Below are 20,752 nucleotides of genomic sequence, written 5' to 3' on the forward strand. Positions count from 1 at the left end.
CTCTCCCTTCTCCTCCTCTAAAGTCTCACCACTCATCTCTCTAAAACTAGCTTTCAGGAACACCATCCACAAAGCTAGTAGACTGGCTGCCTTTTCTAGCGTGGGTAATAAGAGGTTAGCAGCAATAAGGGCTCTGATTGGCTCCTCCGGTCTGCCCAGCGACACTCCTTATGGGTAATTCCTCACCCTCCTTAACTATGGGTGAGTGAAGTTTTTTAATGGTTCAATGTGTGTGGAACTCAAGCCCACTAGATTAGTGTCAGGCAGGAATATCATGGCTGCATTCTTACTCAGTGCTCTGCCTGCCAGGCTCATGGGGGACTGGCTATCCTCTCTTTGATTGAAGGAAATTGACAGCTATGGTTCATGGTCAAGTGCCCAGCAAGACCATCTGTTTTCTGTGTTTGCCATATGTTTTTCTTTGCAGCCAGGTATGCGATCCAGGTCGAGCTTTGTCCCGTGGGCCCAAGACACTTTGAGACAATCTGCTCTATGCTTCATCCACAGAGTCCATTAATGCTAGTGAGGGAAAAATTGATATATTCAAATGTTCATATTAAAAAGGTGTACCATGTCCTGAACATGGAAACACCAGAAGGCTTGATTGTAGCAATTCCCCCCAACCCACTTAGGGGGTGTACAGGGCCGGTAACATGTTTGTGGAGTGTTACTTGTCACCTTTCAGTTGCTTCCCATACCATGTCAGCCTTTTACAAGGCGGCATGATACTAATTTGAAACATAAAAAATTATAATACATGAGATAACACGATATATCATACATAATATAATACTATAACAAAACATACATTATGTCCAAAACAAATGTGTGGGGGTAATTACATTTGGGGGGGGGAAAACACGGGCCGTGGCCAAGCGATGAGCCATGCAGACACAGCTCCCATGAGCTTCCTGGAACCTGGAGAAGAGCAGCTGCCCCCAACCAAAGTAAATCCCCTGAAAATGCCCCCACCATAGCAAAATTGATGCAGAGAAGACCCAGAAGACAAGACGGGTGTCCTAGATGCCGTTAACACACTGCACGGGACATATCCCAGAGGGCCGTTATCTTGCCTGCCGAACCTCAGACCTCTGGAAGCACCAAGATGGCGGGGCTAGTTAGCAGAGGGTTCGGGGGTCAATGCCAATCCGCAGTCTTACAGCGGAGGCATGCAAGCAGCCGTGAGGGGTGGGTGGAGAGAAGCCATGGAACGGAGGTGGGAGCGCACAAAGGCACACACATGTGCCACCCCGTCAGGCAGCCCAGCGGTGGAAAGGACTGTGGAGGCCGCACCTCCTAGTCTCGGACAGAAAGGCCATAGAAGACGTGGAAGGTGCTAATAAAACATCTGAGGGCCATGTAGTTCATTGCCCCCCCACTGCAACATCGAGATTTGCACACAAATAGATGCCCTATAGAGCCTCTTGAACGTAACATGTAGTGGTCAGTAAGGTGAGACAGCAGGGTGTTGTGTGAAGACCCTGAAGGGGTCCTTCCAAGGTGACTCATGTCCTATGAGGGGTGAAACTGGAATATCCTGCAAGTTTTGGTAATGGATCCTATGGCATTGTAAGGCATAGCGACAATGACTATAGTTAACCATGAAACTCTAAGCTCTGCACTCGCAGCGCCATTGAAGAAGCTAGGCCACCAAATCCATCCAGGAAGAACGGCCAACATCTGATGGAAATTATAACACATGGCAGAAAATCTGTTCAAGGAACACAAAGGGGAACCATGCAGCAAAACCAAAGGTAGTAGGGGCGGGCAATATCAAGATGGCACTACAGGCCCAGGAACAAACAGCCAAAAAGAAACCTTTACAGACAGGCACTGCTGATCGAATTGAAGCAGGAAATCCAGGGCAGTACGGACAAATTGACGGGATCAAAAGCTGACCTTACTAACCATATCAAAGCAGCTGAAAATTGCCTAAAAGAGGTCGAACACACATTGCGGGAACAAGTGCATGAACAAGCTCTCCTCTCAAAAGAATGGAAAGATGGAAATAAGACGCAGATAAGATGGGCTTCATTTGGGGTTGCTCCACTTTTGACAATATCAAATGTTCAATAATTTAATTGGTTCACCCGTTCAAAACAAAAACTGGTCCTCTCTCTTGATGCAAGCAAGGCATTCAACAGCATACTCGCCTTCTCTGGGTAAAATCCTAGCCGTGTATGGATTTGGCCTGAGATTCACAAAGATGATTCTCTCACATTCCCAAATTCCCCTTACAAAAATTAAAGTCAACTGTAATCTCCCCAGCTCTATCAAAATGTGGAGAGGGACCCGGCAGTGTTGCCCACTATCTCTATTAATCTTCGCCCTGGCGTTTGAACCCCAAGAGCAAGAAATCAGGGAGAATAACGTTATCACTGGGATCCAAGGTAGGAAAACTAACATAAAATCGCTGTCATGGTATATACTCCCAAAACTCTGGAACTGATGGGCGCACCCCAGCCACTGGCACCCATAAGGGCTTATCAAGCCCCAAAGGAGTGTCCTAGGACTTCCTGGACTCAGTCCTGGCGCCGTTGGCGCCAGGCTCATAATATGTGCTGAACTGCATGGGACTACATACTCAGCCGAGTGAGGCTGAGCCTTTCTGCCTACCATGGGTGTGGCTGAGGGACTACTTTACCTGAAATGGCAGGGTGTGGCTAAGGGACTAATTTACCTGGAACTACTTGCAAGGCTATTTAAACCACACCCTGCATACAGAACACACTTCGTGTTATTCTGCACTCCTCCAGCGTAACGCTCACTGTGTCTGTCCTGACTCGAACTTCAACAGCCACGTCCGTCCAAGAGATCACGGTCCATCGGCACCTGAGAAGAAAGGAGAGAAAAGAACAGGAATTAACACAGCAATTGGGGCCTTACCTGAAGCATACCATTCAGAAGGCTGCACTTTCTGCTGCTCTCCGGACCGCCGCACACGCCGAGAGAAAGGTATCTGCATGGACAAATAATACAAATAAAAAATAAAAATTCCTCTGAAGCGTTCCATCCGATCGCTGCTCCGGAGCCGCACCACTCCTGCATTGCAGAAAAAAGACAAGAACAGCAGGTTCGTCGCGCACGAAAAGAAACCATATATAAAAGCCTTCAACGCCATCTGCGCTAATACTCACCCGCAGGAATCCTGCTCGGCGTTTTTAGGAAGAGGCAAATCTTCATCTGAAAACCGCCCAAAGCCGCACCTGAAAGAAAGGATCGACAAGTCAAAACTTGGCCAATAAAAACATTTAACAACTATATCAAGCACCAATTGGCATAAAGACTTACCTACTGAGTCCAGCTATTCAAGACTCTGCTTCAGCGCCGCAGGATCAGTGAAGTAAATTGATCCAGGGAAGACTGAGCATCCCGCCCCTGCTAGATCGCAGGACGGAGAGTCCACCATTAAAAAACCCAAGGTGAGGCAGGAGACAGGAGGGGCATTAGAAGGCTATAGGAGGTGGAAAACAAACACATACCTCACGTCTGGCTAATATCTTGTTTGACGTTTCAGGCAAAAGCCCCTGGGAAGTGATAATGAGGGAGAAGACATGCGCACAAACACCCTATTCACCCGTGCAATGCCAGAGAAGACTTCATTTGTGCAGCTTCGAGCAACGCCCCCGTGGAGACCAGGTGAGCGTGACAATCGCATTATATGAAGACGCGATCATTCTATACCTAGGGATTGCAACTGAATCCATCCCCAGGTCAATCACTATAATTGAAGAGTTTGGGTAAATATCACGAGTCTCAATTAATTACAGTAAATCGGTGGGAATAAATATTAATGAACCCAGCGAGACTCCATATACAACTCAGCCCCCCTCCCCCCCTCCACAACCCAGATGGGCTACAGACAAAGCGGAATACTTGGGAATCCCATTAACTCCATCATATGGCACCCTGTATAAAGCTCATTTCCCAACCCTTTTTACAGAATGTGTAAAAGACCTGAATAGATGGGATCATCAACAAATATCATGGCTGGGAAGACTAACCGCAATAAAAATATCCCTGATCCCCAAGTTGCTATACGCCTTTCATGCACTTGCAGTAAAAATCCTCATTAAAAGTATTAATCGCTTGCAGGGCAAAATATTCAAATTCACTGGAGGCAAAAAACACCCAAGAGTAGCTAGGAAAATTATTTTCTGATGGTACATGTAACCAAGTAGGTTGCATGGGATTGATGGGAAGATATTGGTAATGTGTTCGAGATGGTGTGGGGGAAGAGGCACGACTGGTCATCTGTGGTGATCCTGCAGGAGATCCAAAGTTTATTTGAAAGAAATACTGTAACGCATAAATGATCTAACAAACGTGAGCCTACAATGATAATTCTGGGAAACACAGATTATGAGCAAATAGATCCCCGAGGGGGGTGACAGCCAGCGTGATGACTCACCTCCTGATGGTGATGGCCGCCATACTAAACCTTGCATAGTCGTGGAAAACACTGGCAGGCCCGATAATGCTGCAATGGTGGGTCAGATTATGGTGCATGATCGCCACGGAAAAAATTACAGCCATTTTAAATGACTCCTATCAAATGTTTTATGGGGCATGGTATCAAAGGATACGTTCTTAACGCGCTCGTGAACATTCGACCCACAAACCAATATTACAGAAAATCTTAGATTTACTATAGCTCTCCAATTAATTAGCTTGCTTCAGATATGATACCTTGGGAAGATGACATGGACAGTATAAAACATCCAGAGTGGGAGAGATATATGGGATGCTCTAGGGTTATGATCAGTGAGTTCAACAAACTAATTCATTGATGATGAATTGTAGTTTGTTAACTGTTTGTGTATTTTCTTTTCTGGTAATCAGTATGTTTGTCTTGTTTATTAACCAAAAATCCAAAACAAAGCTTTTAAAATAAAATTTAAAAAATTCCTTAAAAACTACTAATGCATTTGGGTACAAAATCGAAAATGGGAACGTAAAATAATGTCCTGCAGAAGTGCAAGCTTAGATACGTGAATGGCAAGTTAGATATATAATTCATATTTGAGAGATTGTTAACACGCTGCACCTCCTCCTGTGCTGACTTTGGAATGCTCAATTTTACAGTAAAGCTTTTGAGGCATTGTTCACTGATTATTATGATCCAACTGGATATGAACGACATACCACCACCACCTGTCATGGTTGTCCTCAGCCGTTACCCTCTTGGGTAGTTGCAGCACAGAACAAGGGAGAGGGGGGATTTCAGTTGAAGAGCAATTTAAAGAGCTCTGTTCTCAAGTGCCTTATGAAGGGTAAGGGAGCGGATTGGAATTTTCTCTTAAATTCAGTCCATTCCATATTCTTGGTCCCTGAACGCCAAAGTAACTTGCACTGTGTTTGTGTGGTTTGAACACCCGCTATTGGATCTAATTGGAACTGTGCAATCGTAGATACTCCAAGGGATATAGCGTGGCACCACTTTATATCGATTTCTGAAGCCATGGCAAAATTAGCCCCTGAGCATGTCGCAGATAATCGTAAAGTTAATACTAGACTCGACTAGGAGCCGATGTAGTGCCTTCAAGGAAGGTCTCATATGGTCAGGTTTGTGAGATTTAAACACATTTTTGGCACCTGGTTCCAGACTCTGAGGTTTGCTGATGAGCCTCTTAGGAAGACTGGTGCAAATTGCTACAGTGATCCAATTGCACCACCACCAAGGCACTTGCAGCGCCACTAAATTCTTCTTTTGAAGAAGCGGTTGGATTGTGTCAGTAATTAATAACCTGATGTTGATGCCTTTGACAACAGCATTAATTTACATGGCAACGGTCAGGTCTACATTTACGATCATCCCGCTTCCTAGGTCTGGGTGGATATCCCACAAGGTAAGCGAATGCCTCACACATGGGGCCAGCGTGCAGTATGCAAGTAGGAATCATGCGGCAGGGATGACTCATCCATTCACCCTTCCAAGGTCAATACACGGATACCATGAAATTGGGTAAGAACAACTGGTATTGCTGAACTTACAAGCAGTATAAATGCAGCCTAAAACACCATATAAATACACAAATGATTAGTTTATCTGCTAGAAGTATGTGTGAAATAAATGCTCTGTCCAATGACAACAGTTTTATAAGTTTGCAAATATGTGGTTGTTCTTATGGTGCATTTTTTACTTTGTTTCTGCTTTTGATATTACACAACCAACCCCACCTATCACTTCTTCCTAAAACCTATTAATCAACAGAGCAACTGTAGCATACCATCAATGCCATTCATACCCCCTCAGTAATTACTTTGACTGGACAAGGGACATTAGAAAAAAAAACTAACAACTCTCTTAAAGGCAATGTATTCTCTTAGTGAGGTATTTCCAGAACTGTTACTAACCAGCCTATCATCCATCTTGGGTCATCCAGAGGCTAGTTCCAAAAGAGGCAAGGTTCCTTCTGAAGCACTGTTGAGCAATAATATACTTTGAGGATTTTAGGCAGCAGTCCACTTACAGGGTCATAACCTTTGCAATGATTAGTCTTTTGTTATGGACTATGCTCTTTCAGGGGAGGAATTGACCCTGAAACCTTTCCAGCAACGCTGTATTGCTCTGTTCCCTCCCATGTCAGGAGTGTCTCTTTCTTCCCTCATCAGTAAGAGTCAGCTTACTTCTCTCCGAGTTTGAAGTTGCAGTGAACACTTGCTCCCACGAACACTACCAATGGAAAGATCCAAGTGAGGAGGTGTACCTGGAGTGAAGGGAAGTCGGAAAGCTCATGTCTATGTTGGAGACACTGATCCAATTTAGTAGGATAGTGGTCAAAGCTCAAATGAAAGAGATAGGAAGCAAAGGCTTTCAAAGCTGAGAGTAGGGTTCTATGTGATATTGTCGAATATTGAAGCCCATGCACCATTCAGCCGATTTGGTGCAGCCCTCAATATTCCTCATGTCAGTTTTTGTGGGGCTTAAACCCCATCCCCCCCGCCCTCCAAAACCGCCACTCCATCCAATACCCCACACTCTCACCTTAAATAGGGGGTTTCACCCACCCAAACCTCCCATTGCTCTTTGCCCACCTTCCCGACAGAATACATCACCCTAACCCCCCTCTCATCACACACACACACACAAATAGGCAAACACACATACTCACCCAACCACTCCCTTCCATGACAAACACGCCTCATGGACCCCCACTCAAACAGTATTCAACAAAAAATACCGTATTTAAAATTCTGCATCACCCAGTCCCACATTTTGAAAAATCTTGTATTCCAAAATACTGAATTAGGCGAGCAGGGGGTGTCCCCATGCGCCTAATTTGGTATTTTGGTCTGCGGGGGTCACAGGGGTGTCCCCCGCATACACAACATGTGTTGTGGGGGACAAAAAAAACAAATTCTCGAATTACAAAATGCAAACCTGTTGCGTTTGTGATTTTGTAGTTCGAGATTTTGGTTTTCGTTATATTAACGTACATCCTTCTCAAACACCCTTACATGCAACTTAATCCCTGTCCCCACCATGCTACAATCTCCCTCCACATACACAGACATACGAACGCACACAATTACCCGATTGGGCCATTTTTTGAGTCTTTCGGTCTGGCCCTGCCTAGCAGTCTCTGCACGCACTTGTCTGCGGCGTGATGGTTTGATTTAAAAAGACGCTCTGAGCGGTCTCGGATTGATCTTTCTAAATTGTTTCTTGTTCAGTAAAAATAAGGAGTGATTTTCAATCTATTCCGAGAATAGTGCATAAAGTCTAACAATGTGTGGTAGCCATCTTGTGTTTTATGGCAACTAGTTCTTGTTTAAGCCTTTCTCAATCCCCCTAGTGTGAATTGTCAGTTTAGGTGAGATTAATTTCAGAGTACCAATGCCGGTCTAGAATGTCCACAGTGTGTACAAAGTAGAACTTCTGGTCTGTTGAGATTGGCGCCATTTGAATTTCCGTATGATAGAACCTGCGTGGCCAGCGAGGTTAATCAGTGTGTTGGCGGGCGGAAAGTGGAAGTTGGGAAATGAACGTCTGTTTTGTTGGTTTGGTGTGTAGTGCTTTTTTGTTTAATGAATACAGATGTGTGCATCTGCCATCTCATGTTACATAGCCACTAATGCTGGTGTAGGCCTTGTTGAGTAAGCAATTATGGCGTGCCTGCTATAGTTTGTGATTTTGTAGGTTGTGAGGGAATAGGTGCTATGGTCCATCAGGGGAGACAAGCATACAGAATGTTACCGAGTTGTGGGAACCAGTTGAGTGACCCTACTTGAAACCCTTGTGTATGACCTGCAAGTGGTGCTGTCTGTCATGGTTCGCTGTGGAGTTCACTAAAAGAGATATGCATTAGAAGGGTTTTGCTAGATCAGGGGAGCCCATGCCCTTTATTCAGATCTGGTATTAGGGGAGTGTGTATGGTATGCCTGGGCTAGATGCTTCAAGAGGTGTGTTGTTTCTCCTTGGCATCAGACAGTGGCTCTTTCTTGTGTCAGCTTCGTTAGGTGGTCTATGGTGGTATCACTTGCATTGCTAAGAAATTTCAAGTAATGCGAGGAGAACCTGGTCACAGTGTAGCTTGTTGGGATATCCACAATCAGACTATTATTGTTCAACAGTGGAAAGACCCTATGTACACCCAACTGCAAATTGTGGCAGACCTACATCCTTTCGTTTCAAGCTAGACAGAACTGAACAACTGGACAAACCCATTACTAATATAACCACTACACTATTTCTGCTTTGCAAAATACATTTTGGCTAGCCCACGGTCTACCTACTGTAATCACGTCTTAAGTTTGGAAATTCCACATGCGAATAGAGAAAAAAAAATGTAAGCAGAGTTTATCGCCCTATGCACCAGCGCTATGGAATTCCTTCCCAAAAGCTTTACGTTCAAGTCCTATGTTATTGAATTTTCTGAAATCGTTAAAAACGTTCCTATTTAGACAACCCCTGACTGGGGTTTTACCCATTATTTAGTTTTTTTAATCTTAAGAGAATATTGCGGTGTTTGTTATTTTTTCATCTGTATTGAGCTTCGATTTTGCTCTAAGCATTCGATTTATTGTTTTGTAAAATGTTATTAATTCATATTACAAAAGTGTTAGACAAATAAAAGCATCAGCCCAACAAATAGCAGAAGCTAAGAAATAAGGTAATATCTACCCTGTTCCTGGAGATCTCGACTGTCCCCATACAGCAAAATCACTGTGTGCAAAAATGCATTCACCTTGGTGCTCCTACCTGTATAGCCAACAAACTTGGTTGATGAATGATGACACAACTGTAAGAGTTACTTCTTTAGGCCCCCAGAAACACCCTTAAAGCCCTTTTGATGGTAAAGGCATAAGCAAAGGCTGTTCTACTAGATATCACCACTACCCTAACCAGCCTTGCTATTACTGCGCAAAAGATTGGAAACGCACCACTGTGTGCACCTACTGTAATCCATTAAATCTATAGCCTGTATTCACGTTGACCAGTTCATATGATGCATGTAATGTCAGCACTGTGCACTAGATCAAAACCTAGCAATGAAGTAAGGGGTAGAGCAGTAGAAAATAGGAAGTAAAGCAGAACCTGACTATGAAGTCAGGATGAAACTGCTTACTCTTCAAGTGCTTTTAAGAGGATGTGAAAGAATTGGGCCACCATTGAAGGCATCACGCCGGCTGCCCTGCGGAAAGGAATGAACGCTGAATGCTCCAAGGAAGGAGAAATCTCAATTTGAATGCATCAATAAAATGAACGCTTTTAAGAGTATGTGGAGTTCCATGCATTTAACAATATAGAGTCTGTTGTAAGCATAACATTCTTGAGCACACACAATAGCATTTTAGTGGCCAACACTATCTCCATGTGAACATGTGCTTTTTCATCCTACCCTGCAAGTTGAGGCAGACTGCCACATAAAAGTATCTTGCAACGTTTAAGCAGTAAGTCTAGTGTACACCATCCATCACCTCTTACAAAACTATTGTTGTGATCAAAGGAAACGTGGAAATAATGTGTCTCTGTAAAAACGTTGAAAAGTGTAACGTTTACTTCAAGTCACAAGGCATCATCTGGCAGAGAGATCACACATATATTTAAGTAACAAAGTACCCTTCTCCCTCCAATTCCAAGAACCTGAAAGCTCTCTACATTTGTAATTCCCGGACGACCGTCCAAATAGGCAGTTCAGACCATTTTGGAGATTGCCCAGACAAAAGTAACATGAAATAAATTCTAAAAGCAAAAGTAACTGTTGTCTTGTATCCTGTATCATAGTAACTGTGTGGGGCTCATTTAATAATGTGGCATGCAGAAAAAGCAGCTGAAAATCCACACAATGCCGATAATTACATTTCAGATGACACAGAAATACTGTTTTGCATAGTCTCAAACACGTTGGTTAACAGACTGCAACTAATAAGTGAGCAGCTTGCAGCCTGAATCCCGAGATCAACTTGGAGCAAGAAATGACAGCATCTGGAATGTCCAAAGCTCGTACACAGGAACAAGACGTGAAACACGTGCAATTTCATGCTTACAAAGTTCTGATCTATTTATTGACATCAGTATTCTTTTTCTTCCCAAGCTGAAGAGTTCGGAGTTACACATGTGTAGTCACCCAACATAGCATCAGATCCTGGATGCAACACGAGCAAAGCCAGGGATGAAAGTATATGCCAGGAACGCATTTACATCACCATCTTCAATGCAGTCATTGTCCATCGTGGGCAAAATTGAATTTCACACAAAATGTGCATATTCGCCCGTCAAATAAGCATGTTGCTGATGGAGAACATGTGGTGTACTGACATATACCATCTTGTCACAAAAAGGAGATTCTCCTGCATCAATGACCCAAGTCTGAGCCCATGAGAGGAGGACTTAATTTGGGATTCTCCCCCAAGCCGTTTCTGCTTTCCACAGTACTGCAGTTTCCTCACTTTTCGTCTCAGGCACATCTAAGGTGAACCCCGCCAACGTGTTTCCATTCCAACCTGTAATTCAAATAAAACACGTTTATGAAGATCCTTTAAGCTGGTAAAGCACTCATATGCTAAAGAGGAGCAGCCACATAAGAATCCCTCACCCACTCCCAGGACCATTTTCTAGATGTTGAGGCCTGAAGCAGGAGCTAAAGAGCTTAGAAGTTGACACCAAACTTCTCCGGAAGTTGCCTTATGGAAGATGAGGCCTACTTCTTGTTCTGTGCCTCCTTTCACAACCAAACATGTACTGGCTCAGTACTCTGGTCCCTTACCCGTTCTTAACGTAAGACTTTCCCTTTGTCTGACCACAGACAAAGGTCTTGCAGCCCTTCTGATGGTCCCTCTGCTTCTTTATTCTTAAAAAGGGAGGATTCCTGGTTCAGTACTACAACTTTATGAAGTAATTATCTCTTCCAAAGATCCTCATAAACGTGTAAAGTTAGCTCATGCTGAAGATCCCCACTAAACTTAAGTGCTCTAAAAATCATAAAAACAAAAATCTGAACCAAAGATCTATATGCAACCCAAAGTCACAGGTTAATCCCTTAAGTGCTAAGGGTGTGCCTTTTTGTCCTGAATGTCATAGAAAATCTTAACAATTATGACGCATATTCCACAATTGTGCTGGTACTTGTTTCTGCTGGTATTCGGTTTTAGCCAAGATTAGAGATTAGCATAAAATCTAAACCTCCATTCACTGTATTAGAGATCCTTGTTTTTCTCCGATATTAATAAACACAAAGGTTGTAGTTCTTACATTAAAGATTGAAACGTACTATACAGTATCTGTGTGAAAACTAAACTACATCAACTAAAACATGTATTTCACAGTAAAACCACATCGAAGTATCTCTCTAAAAGTAGTCACATTGCAAAATAATACAGAAACGACTGTCGCTGTTATACTCCATGTATCGCAGATTAACTAAATTATCAGATAAGATAATCAGGGCAACTTGACAACAAGAGGCATTAACTTCCACCTGGACACCAACTAAAAAAGGGACAAAATAAAAATGTACTTTACCTAAAACACATATAAATAAGACCTCACACCTAATTTCGGAATTGGCAGTATTTTCTCCAGAAATACCACCAAATGGTAATTGCATTAGCCATAAGGGGTCACTGGGACCCTTTAGTTATTTTCCATTTTGGAGTCCCACAGGAGTCCCTGGGGATTTCAGTTTAATGCATATGATACACTAATGCGAGGCAATTACCTCCACACAAGCGCTTGTGTAAAGGATCAGTTTTAGTACTGAAACCAGTAGTTTGGCAGAGCAGTTCAACAACTGCTACTTTAAAATACTGGATGTTTTACCACTAGCAACAAACTTCTAATCAGGCCCTTAAAGCGGTACTCAGTCCATCAAAAAAGGGCCTTTATGCCTGTATTGACTAAACAGGGCCTCTCTCACATAAAGCCACTTAGAGTAGGACTCACCAAAATACACATACAATTGGAATTCTACTAACCCATGCATTTTCAACTTCTGTCTGGGCCATGGACTAATACTTCCCTAGTGCCACTTGTGTCTACCTTGTTGTATAAGCCCCATTAAGCTACCTCTTGAACTCTGTGGTTGAGTCATCCACTGCTGTAGACAATGACTGGTGACAATGTATACACGACAGCTTTACCCAAAAAACAACACAATACCAAAAATGTATATAGTCTCAAGTCAAGCTGTTAGAGCCAGCCGAAGCTAATCTTGCATCAGCATGCAATGTTACAAACCCTGCCACCGCCCCGTTTTCTTTTAAAGAAGTATTAGAAGACTAGGTGTTGGAGATTGTATAAAAAATGAAGGGAGATGTTTTCTCTGCAACGTTTTTCAATGACTTTGCTAAAACGCTCGCCCCATGGGTCACTAGATTTGTAAATAGTTCCTTTCAAGAGGCTTGCATCCCAAAAAATATTAAGGAGGCGTGAATAACCCCCTTAATAAAAAAGGAGAATCTTGATCCAACAGTCCCTGGAAACTATAGACCAATCACAAATGTACCATTTCTTTTGAAAATAATTGACAAAATAGCAAGTGCCCAATATCAGAACTTTGTGGAACAGAACAATGTCCCAGCAAATTAACAATCTGGTTTCCGCATGAATCATGGGACAGAGACTGTTCGCCTAGATTTAAAAACAAATATCACGGAAATTATCGAGGAAGGCAATGCAGCATTACTTCTTCGGCCTTCAACTTTGTCGACCATGCTCTCTTAGAAAAGAGACTGATCAAGGTATGTAAATGCACCACCCAGGCTGCAACTTGGTTAAGATCTTTCCTTGGACCCAGGACGGCTAATGTGGTAAAGGGCAATGCCCATTCACGAAGAACACTTAACATGTGGAGTTCCACAGGGTTCATGCCTGTTGCCATTATTGTTTAACGTTTATTCGAAACCCTTATGTGATCTTCTCGTTTCCCTTGGGGTTAATTTTGCAAATTATGCAGACGACACAAGATAGTGTTTAAACTATCTGGTGTCTAAAGTGAAGATGTGGTCAGAGTGAATGAAGTATTTAAGGCCATATAGATATGGATGGCTACAAACTCTCTGGCCCTGAATGATTCAAAAACTGAGTTGCTTATTATCGGCACCCAACATAAACTAAAAAACTCTTGACACTCTGTATAAATGTTTTGAAGTTAAGGGCATTGCCATTGTAGTGTCTGATCCAGTTAAAACAGTCTTTTTTGATTCTCATTTCACCTTTAAGAAGCATGTCTCCTACCTTAAATCCTCATGTGCTTACTTTGTCAGCCTTCTGTGACAGATTTGCCTGTATTTATCGGAGGATAATCGAGCAATGATTGCAGCAGCCATTGTAAATTCAAAATGTAACTACTGTTACAGCCTCTTGATAGGCACCTCCAAATCCAACATAAGGAAGCTACAGGTGTCACAGACCGGAGATGTTCGTGCTGTATGTGGGCTTAGTCATCATTCTAAGATCTCAGCTTCTCGTAGGAAGTTACTTTGGCTTCCTGTTGAGCAGCAAATATAATTCACGGGCTCTCTCCTGGTATTCAAATGCCTTTTAGGTGAAGCACCCTTTTACCTTTCCTCGAGAGTCCAAATAACTCTCAGCTCAAATAACAATGTGACTCTGCATCAACCGCATGTCACCTTAAAAAAGATTGGCAGTGCAGGTTTTAAGGCCTGTGCACCTACCATTTGGAACTCCCTCCCCTTGGAGCTTCGAGCATGTGCTTAATGACCCGGTTCAAGAAGCAACTGAACACACTCCCGTTTGACAGGGGGATAGATTAAAACTAAGCACATAACCCATCTTGCAACTGTAGGACATCCTTCCCTCTTCTCTTCCCCTCTTTTTCTGTTGTCTGTCATGTGAGCGCCCTGAGGCCTTTGGGCATGTGGCACGATATATAAGATAGATAGACTGTACGGGTGGTATCATTCAGTTTCCTTGTGCCACCAGCAAAAGCAAAAATGTGCATAGTAAACCAGGCAGAATAACAATTTCCCTCATCAGTGGGCACCATCATGAAAGGGACAATAGAAACGGGTTGCCACATATTATTTCATCTATAGAGCAAGGCACAGCATGACAATGAACACTGATCCTAATGTCTCCGAACTTTCAGGAACACAGACAGTATGGGCTTACCCATTGGAGCAGATTCAGTGCTTGCTGCGCTTGTTCTCAACTATGGTGGCGCCAGTGGAAGCCCGCTTGTTGCGATGGTGTGGAAAGGTGGGCATCAGTTCAGGCTCACAGGCTGTATGGGTAGGAGAAAGCAAGAGTGCATGGTCTCAGACTGGCGTTCCCAAAATATGCTTACAGAGGTGTACATATTAGCTCAAATACAAGACTCACGCAATGGCTTCTCTTTAAAGTAAGAACTTTCCAGGGAATCCTCAGCAGTAGCTCTGTGGAGGACACAAAACACATACCCTCGATGGTTACATTTTTTGATCCGATGAAAGTACCCACCTTTCCTCAGATCACAAAACATTGTTTGGGACACGGATCAGATGCTAGGTATATACAAATCTGTTCCCCTAGAGTGGTAAATTACCTTTCACGTAACTCCAGTAATAATTATTTTCTTTTCAGCAAATATGTAACTGTTTATCTTGTGTGATGTTCTTTGAACATATAGAACAAAAACGGCCATGGCAAAAGAGTATAATGTAAATTTATCACACACTTAATGACACATCTGCTAAGTATTAATCAAGTTGGGATAAAAACAGAGCGAAGAGCCCCAAACTAATTATTGCTGTAAATTCATATTTGGTATAGCACATTACAGAATGCACACCTGGCTAGTGTGTAACGGTACAATATATAAAGTACACAACATTTTTTAAAAGAATATATATATATATATATATTTATTTGTTCTATGACAAAGTCCCCAGCCTGAATTTACAGCAATAATTCGGCTGCTCATGAGGGCATGGTTACCTTCCCAAGCTAGGATGATGGGTTTGGGGGGTGTTATGGGGAGGAACCCCTTGTCACCAACGTTAAGCCCTCCCCTTAAGGCAGGTGACAGTGACAAAAACAGTAACGATAATCATGCCTTTCTTAGAAACATCAATGAGACACCCAGACTCAAGTCAAGCCAGCAACCCACCCCTTTCCAACAGCACTGCCTACTGCGCTACCAGTCTACTAAGAAATTGAATCTCTCACCTGAGGAAAAGAAATTACATTGTACGAGAGGTTACTGTTCCTCTCTGGAACCGACTGACTACAGGGGATCTTTTCAAACTCTTGGACGACCTCCATTGAAGACTCAAACAGGCATCAGGAGTTCATGGATATCCCAGTGCGACCCACAAAGCCATTGCATGTAGGATCACAGACTGTCCAGACACTACCAACAATTCTTGCTCCGTGAGCGAAACGACGACCATGGAAGCGGTGGAGCTTTAACAACTTACGCTGCATTCACAAAACTTTTCAAGGGCTGGCCTGCATCAGTGGAGCAGCATACCACAGCTCCCAACGTTCCTGGCAGACCCCGGCAATGACATGTGAAATCCAAGATGGCAGACAAGCTATTTAAAGGCTTTGTAAAGAGCACAGATGAACCTATTGGCCTCAAGCAGTCCCTTGCCAATTTGCCATCACAGGTGCAGAAACCCAGAGAGTACAGCCTAGGGGGAGGGGCTACAGGACAGCATAAACCCAGACTCTCAGACAGGATAGGGGTTCCATGTCATTTTTCAGTAATTACTTCAGTTTTTTTTATTTTATTTGGCCCCGCTCCCCCGAGGCTTGGTTCCTCTACACTAGTACACCTACCCCAAGCCCTACCTACCCCTTTTAACCCCTTAACCCACAACTACTATATAATTTAAAGTGTTTTCAAAGTAATTACTTCAAAGTAAATTACTTCAAAATAATTACTGTTGGGAAAACCACAGGATAACAGGATGGGTGTTTGGAGAAGGAGCTATTGGCGAGATTTTGTAGATGGTTGTAGAGATTAAGTCTGGTTGAAGAGAGAAGCGGGAATTTAGGAATAGGAGGAGTTTGGAACAAAGGAGATGTTGGCAGAGGAGGATGGAAGTTAAGACTGGGAAGGAGTTGAGCAGGAAAGGTGTTGAGCAGAATGTGTATCAACATCATAAGGTGGTGGAAAGAGGAATCGAGGAGATTGTAGAAGAGAAATTGAGGAGGTTGAGGAAGGAGAAATTGAGGAGAGTACGGAAGACCGAATTGGGGAGTCCACTGGGAAGCATCAGGAGCAGGTAGAAGGAACTAAAGAGGAGCTAGAGGAAAATGTGGATGAGACTGGTGGACACCAGGTGGAAGAGATCTAGTGTGAAGAAGATTGGTCGACATCAGGAGGTGGTGGCAAAGTAAAGCAAGGAGGAGGCCGATCAATATCAGGAAGTGGTAAAAGAAAGCAAGGAGGAGGTTGGTGAACAACAGGAGATGGTGGAAGAGGAGAGCAAGATGGGTGAATATCAAGAGAAGATGGTAGGAGCAAAAATGGAAGAGGATTGAAGACCACAAGGAAGTGTGAGACAAATGAACAGAGTAAGTACACCAACAGCTTGGGAAGGTTGAAGAATGCCATTTGCATGCAAGGCATGGGGTAGGGGAAAAACCACGTTGCAAAGGGGTTAAACCACCAGGAGGAGGAGGCATGAGAGCATGGTGCAGTGCTGAAGGTGTAAGGAAAGGCTTGGTATCATTAATGAAGACCGACACACATGAGACACAATTCAAGTGTGTTTATTGAATTTTAAAGGGTTGGTTAAACACCTATCTAAACCTAAATCTAAGGATCGGAGCAAGCTACAACCATCAAATAATAATAATGCAGTCCTAGTTGAGTCTGTAAAAAAAAGGGCCTATGCTAATAAACCTATTGCCAATTCTTACTTCTAAATACAAAATGGTGTGGGACAGTAGTGTAAGCAAAAAAGGAAAAGTGTTCAAGAAACAATATGTGAGGACAGTTGAGCAGTTGGCCTCCCTTCCCCACGCTTTCAGCATGAGAAAAGGCATCACACTCGAGTCTCGTACCCACTCTGGCTTCATTTGGGAAAGGTGAGGATAGTCCAGGCTCATCTCTATCTGAACTCCTGCAGAAGCTCTTCCCTGGTTTCTCAGAGACGTTCATTCACCTAGGACACTCAAGCACCAAAGTCCAAACCAGGAATTGGAGCAAGAGATTAAATGGGTGCAGAAAATCTTTAAGCCTGAAACTAGAAGAGAAAAAGAAAAGCATGCATGACACCATTAAGCCTGAAGGATTGGGAGAGAGAAAACGGGTGTGGAAAGTACTCAAGAGACTGAAAAGGAGACTGGTGAAGAGCACAACAACCTTGAAGTCCCAGATGAGGAGAAAGAAAGAGGATGCAGTAAACCCAAACCACAAAGAAAAGGCCGCAAGCACAATAGCCTTAACAGAGAAAATGACCAAATGCTCATCTCCTTTAACCAGTCGGGAATACTTCGAGTAGTGTCAAAATTCATAGTCTTGAGTTGTTTACCTCCCAACTTGTTCCTAATTTCTTGGATTTGCGAAATATCTAACTTTCACAAAAACATTCAAAAATAGCGGTTTTGTAAACGTTCACTTGGATTGTGATAACAAAGCAGTTCCTTGATGTGGCATCACAGTGAACCGAGGTGGACCTGTACCAAACTGCTTTTTAAAATAGGTTTGTGAAATTTGATTCTGAGCAACATTTGTATATGTTAGCAATTGTGGGAGCATGTCATACAAGCCATGCCAAAACAGCATGTCTGGGCAATAGAACACATACACACTTAAATGCCTATGCCATTCTTCCCCAAAACCTTCAAACCCACCTGCTCTCCTTTGTTCATCAAACTATAATGCTCTCACCAGTATTGGTAGAGTGTGATTTCTACCCCTAGAAATATTTTCCAGGGAAAAATCTGATTTATTTATTTGTTTCCGACAGAAAATTATTGGACTAAAGGGACCATATGGTTGTTTCCCTTCAAAAAACAGATATTCAGTGAACACAAATTCCTAAAATGAACATTATGATTGGAACGCAAAGTAACAACCCCAAAAATGGGTCCCCACGGATAGAGATGATAAAAAAGTGGACGCTTGGGCTCGCAAAGTGTTTACCTCGGGCAGTATGGCCCTTAGGTCCGCTAATGTTACCTGTACAAGTAACATCAAGACCATTGTTCATCTGAGAGAGTAAAACCTAAATCCATGCCCGACTGAGAGGGCAAATGTGAAACAAGATCTCTTCTTAAATTGAACAATATTATAAAGAGGACACCAATTTTCAACTTCCAGCTGAATGTACAATGAACTCAAGACAAGTGTGAGACTCTGGCTTGCTAAGAAAAAATGCCCAATTGCATTGAAAAGATACTCTAATTCAATAGTATTGTAAATTGTGATTGAAAACTCTCTATTGACAAAAACGACCCATTTGGAAACAGATTGCCTGCTGCAAGCACACCAACCTGGTCCGTCGTGGCATGTGTATCCTTATCGAGACTGGGAATTATATCTGAAAGGTCCCGGGTAGAAACACCACTGCAGTAGGCCATATCTATATCCAAATGGTGAACAATCCTAAACAAGGTATTTACTGCCGCACGGACCAGATCAAATATGCATGTTTTGTCATTAAAAACGAAAGGGCAGAAATTAGAAGGGAGGGTGCCTCAGTGGCCTATAAGGAGAAGTTTAATCTGAAGCAGCCAAGTGAGGTGCAATTTGGGCCTGTGATACTAAATAATACAACTCCAAATTCCTGGCTAGCCAAGTCATCCAAAACATACAGATTAACTCAATTTGACCACTTTAATCTAGCACAACTGAAACCCCAAACAAAGCTGCAAGATGCACTATACAAAGAGTCAAAAAAGTACCTATCAGGCTGAATGGGAACATTCGAAAAATAATACAGTGATTAGGTTAGTACGATAAACGTCAATAATGACAGCAAGTCATACAAGGAAAGAGGGAGTTTAGCCCATCATTTCAATTTGGTTAAAATAATAGGAAGGTAGGAGTCTAAATTACCCACATATAATACAGTACATGAGCAAGCAACAGGATTACCTATACAGGAAAAACTATCAGGCGACCAACGAAGACCTCTAATGTCATTAGGTTTTGTGACATGATCATAAACCAATGAAAATATTTTTAAGGAACAATTAATACACGTTCCACCTGTAACTTAATTTGTAACTCGTTGGTCTGTGCAACATCTGATCATCAAATATAACTTTCTTCGTGCCAATGGCATTTTAATGCCCCAAAGACTCTAGCACTATATAAATACCAGATAGGCCCCATGGGCACACCCAAGCCCCTATAGTGTGCACTGTCTGGCAAGAAGTCCCTTTGGCCAGGGAATGGCCTTTGGCTACAGGCATTCACAAGCATGAGGCCAAGGCCAGTGGCTTCTTTCCGCCCCAAATGATGACTTTGGCCATGGCATGGTCTTCAGTCATGACCCAGACTCGAAGTGACCCGTAGTGGCAACTGGGCATGGCCACTGGCCCACTAAGTCACCTGTAGCCGGTGAGAGCCTCTATGTACTGGGCCCCCTGTCCCAAGTGGCCACTGTGCCTCAAAATGGACACTGGCCTTAGCAGGCGATCATGGACAGCTGGGGCATGGCCAAAGGCGAAACTGAGCTTGGCACACTGGCCTGCAGGCCTCCAACCTGGTCTACGCGATGCACCAGGGGGCCAAAACCCAAGATGACGCCATTGGGTTATCTGCAACATAACAGACATTGGGCATCATTATGAGACCGGAGGTAGCCATGCCGTTCTTTTTTTCCGGCGCCCAGGAATGGGCAATTACCGGGGCATTACGGCCCGGCCGGACCCATTCCCAGGCGCCGGAAAAAATTACTTCCCATTCCCATTTGAATCCCATTGGTCTGACCTGGTGGGCTTAAAGGCACCCACGAGCAGACCTCTTTGTTTGCCGGTACGGGTAACAACGTTACCGGCAAGCTTACCTGTACCATTGTTACTGTACCAACAAACACATAATGAGACCCATTGTTTGCAAGTTTGAGGGTATAATGCACTACACATGCTCCCCCACTTGCCCTCCGCAGGGTCAGGGCTATCCCAAAAGGGCTAGTACATGCTCATTTTAAAAATGATTTTAGTACATGGTCCGGCCGAACCTACAAAAAAATCTTGCCTTGCCCAGGAACTAACTAGATGGGTTATTTTTCAAGAGGCAATCTGGTTACCCATTACCAGGTCCACAGGCCATGGTCGAGGTCCCCAAATAAGTGTACTTGCAGTTCTGGATTGAAAGTAGGCAAGCTGGTAGCCAAATGTCTA

The 20,752-nt window shown here is 43.3% G+C and overlaps 1 protein-coding gene across 3 annotated transcripts in view; it reads right to left on the reverse strand.

Annotated features, from left to right (window-relative positions):
* Positions 1 to 9,982: 9,982 nt before the first annotated feature.
* CDK10 (cyclin dependent kinase 10) overlaps positions 9,983 to 20,752 on the reverse strand; it is a 282,956-nt gene continuing 272,186 nt past the window's right edge. Inside the window, exons 12-14 of one of the 3 annotated variants that reach the window (XM_069635576.1) lie at positions 14,789 to 14,841; positions 14,579 to 14,690; positions 9,983 to 10,950 (exon numbers count right to left, since the gene is read on the reverse strand). In XM_069635576.1, the coding sequence (XP_069491677.1) occupies positions 14,593 to 14,690; positions 14,789 to 14,841 (151 nt within the window). In that variant the 3' untranslated portion in view covers positions 9,983 to 10,950; positions 14,579 to 14,592. Of the gene's footprint in view, positions 10,951 to 14,578; positions 14,691 to 14,788; positions 14,844 to 20,752 lie in introns of those variants that run through there. The other 2 variants (XM_069635578.1, XM_069635577.1) reach the window with 2 other exon arrangements.

The sequence above is a fragment of the Ambystoma mexicanum genome, chromosome 1q (assembly GCF_040938575.1).
Source record: "Ambystoma mexicanum isolate Mex_15411 chromosome 1q, UKY_AmexF1_1, whole genome shotgun sequence".
Lineage (NCBI taxonomy): Eukaryota > Metazoa > Chordata > Amphibia > Caudata > Ambystomatidae > Ambystoma > Ambystoma mexicanum.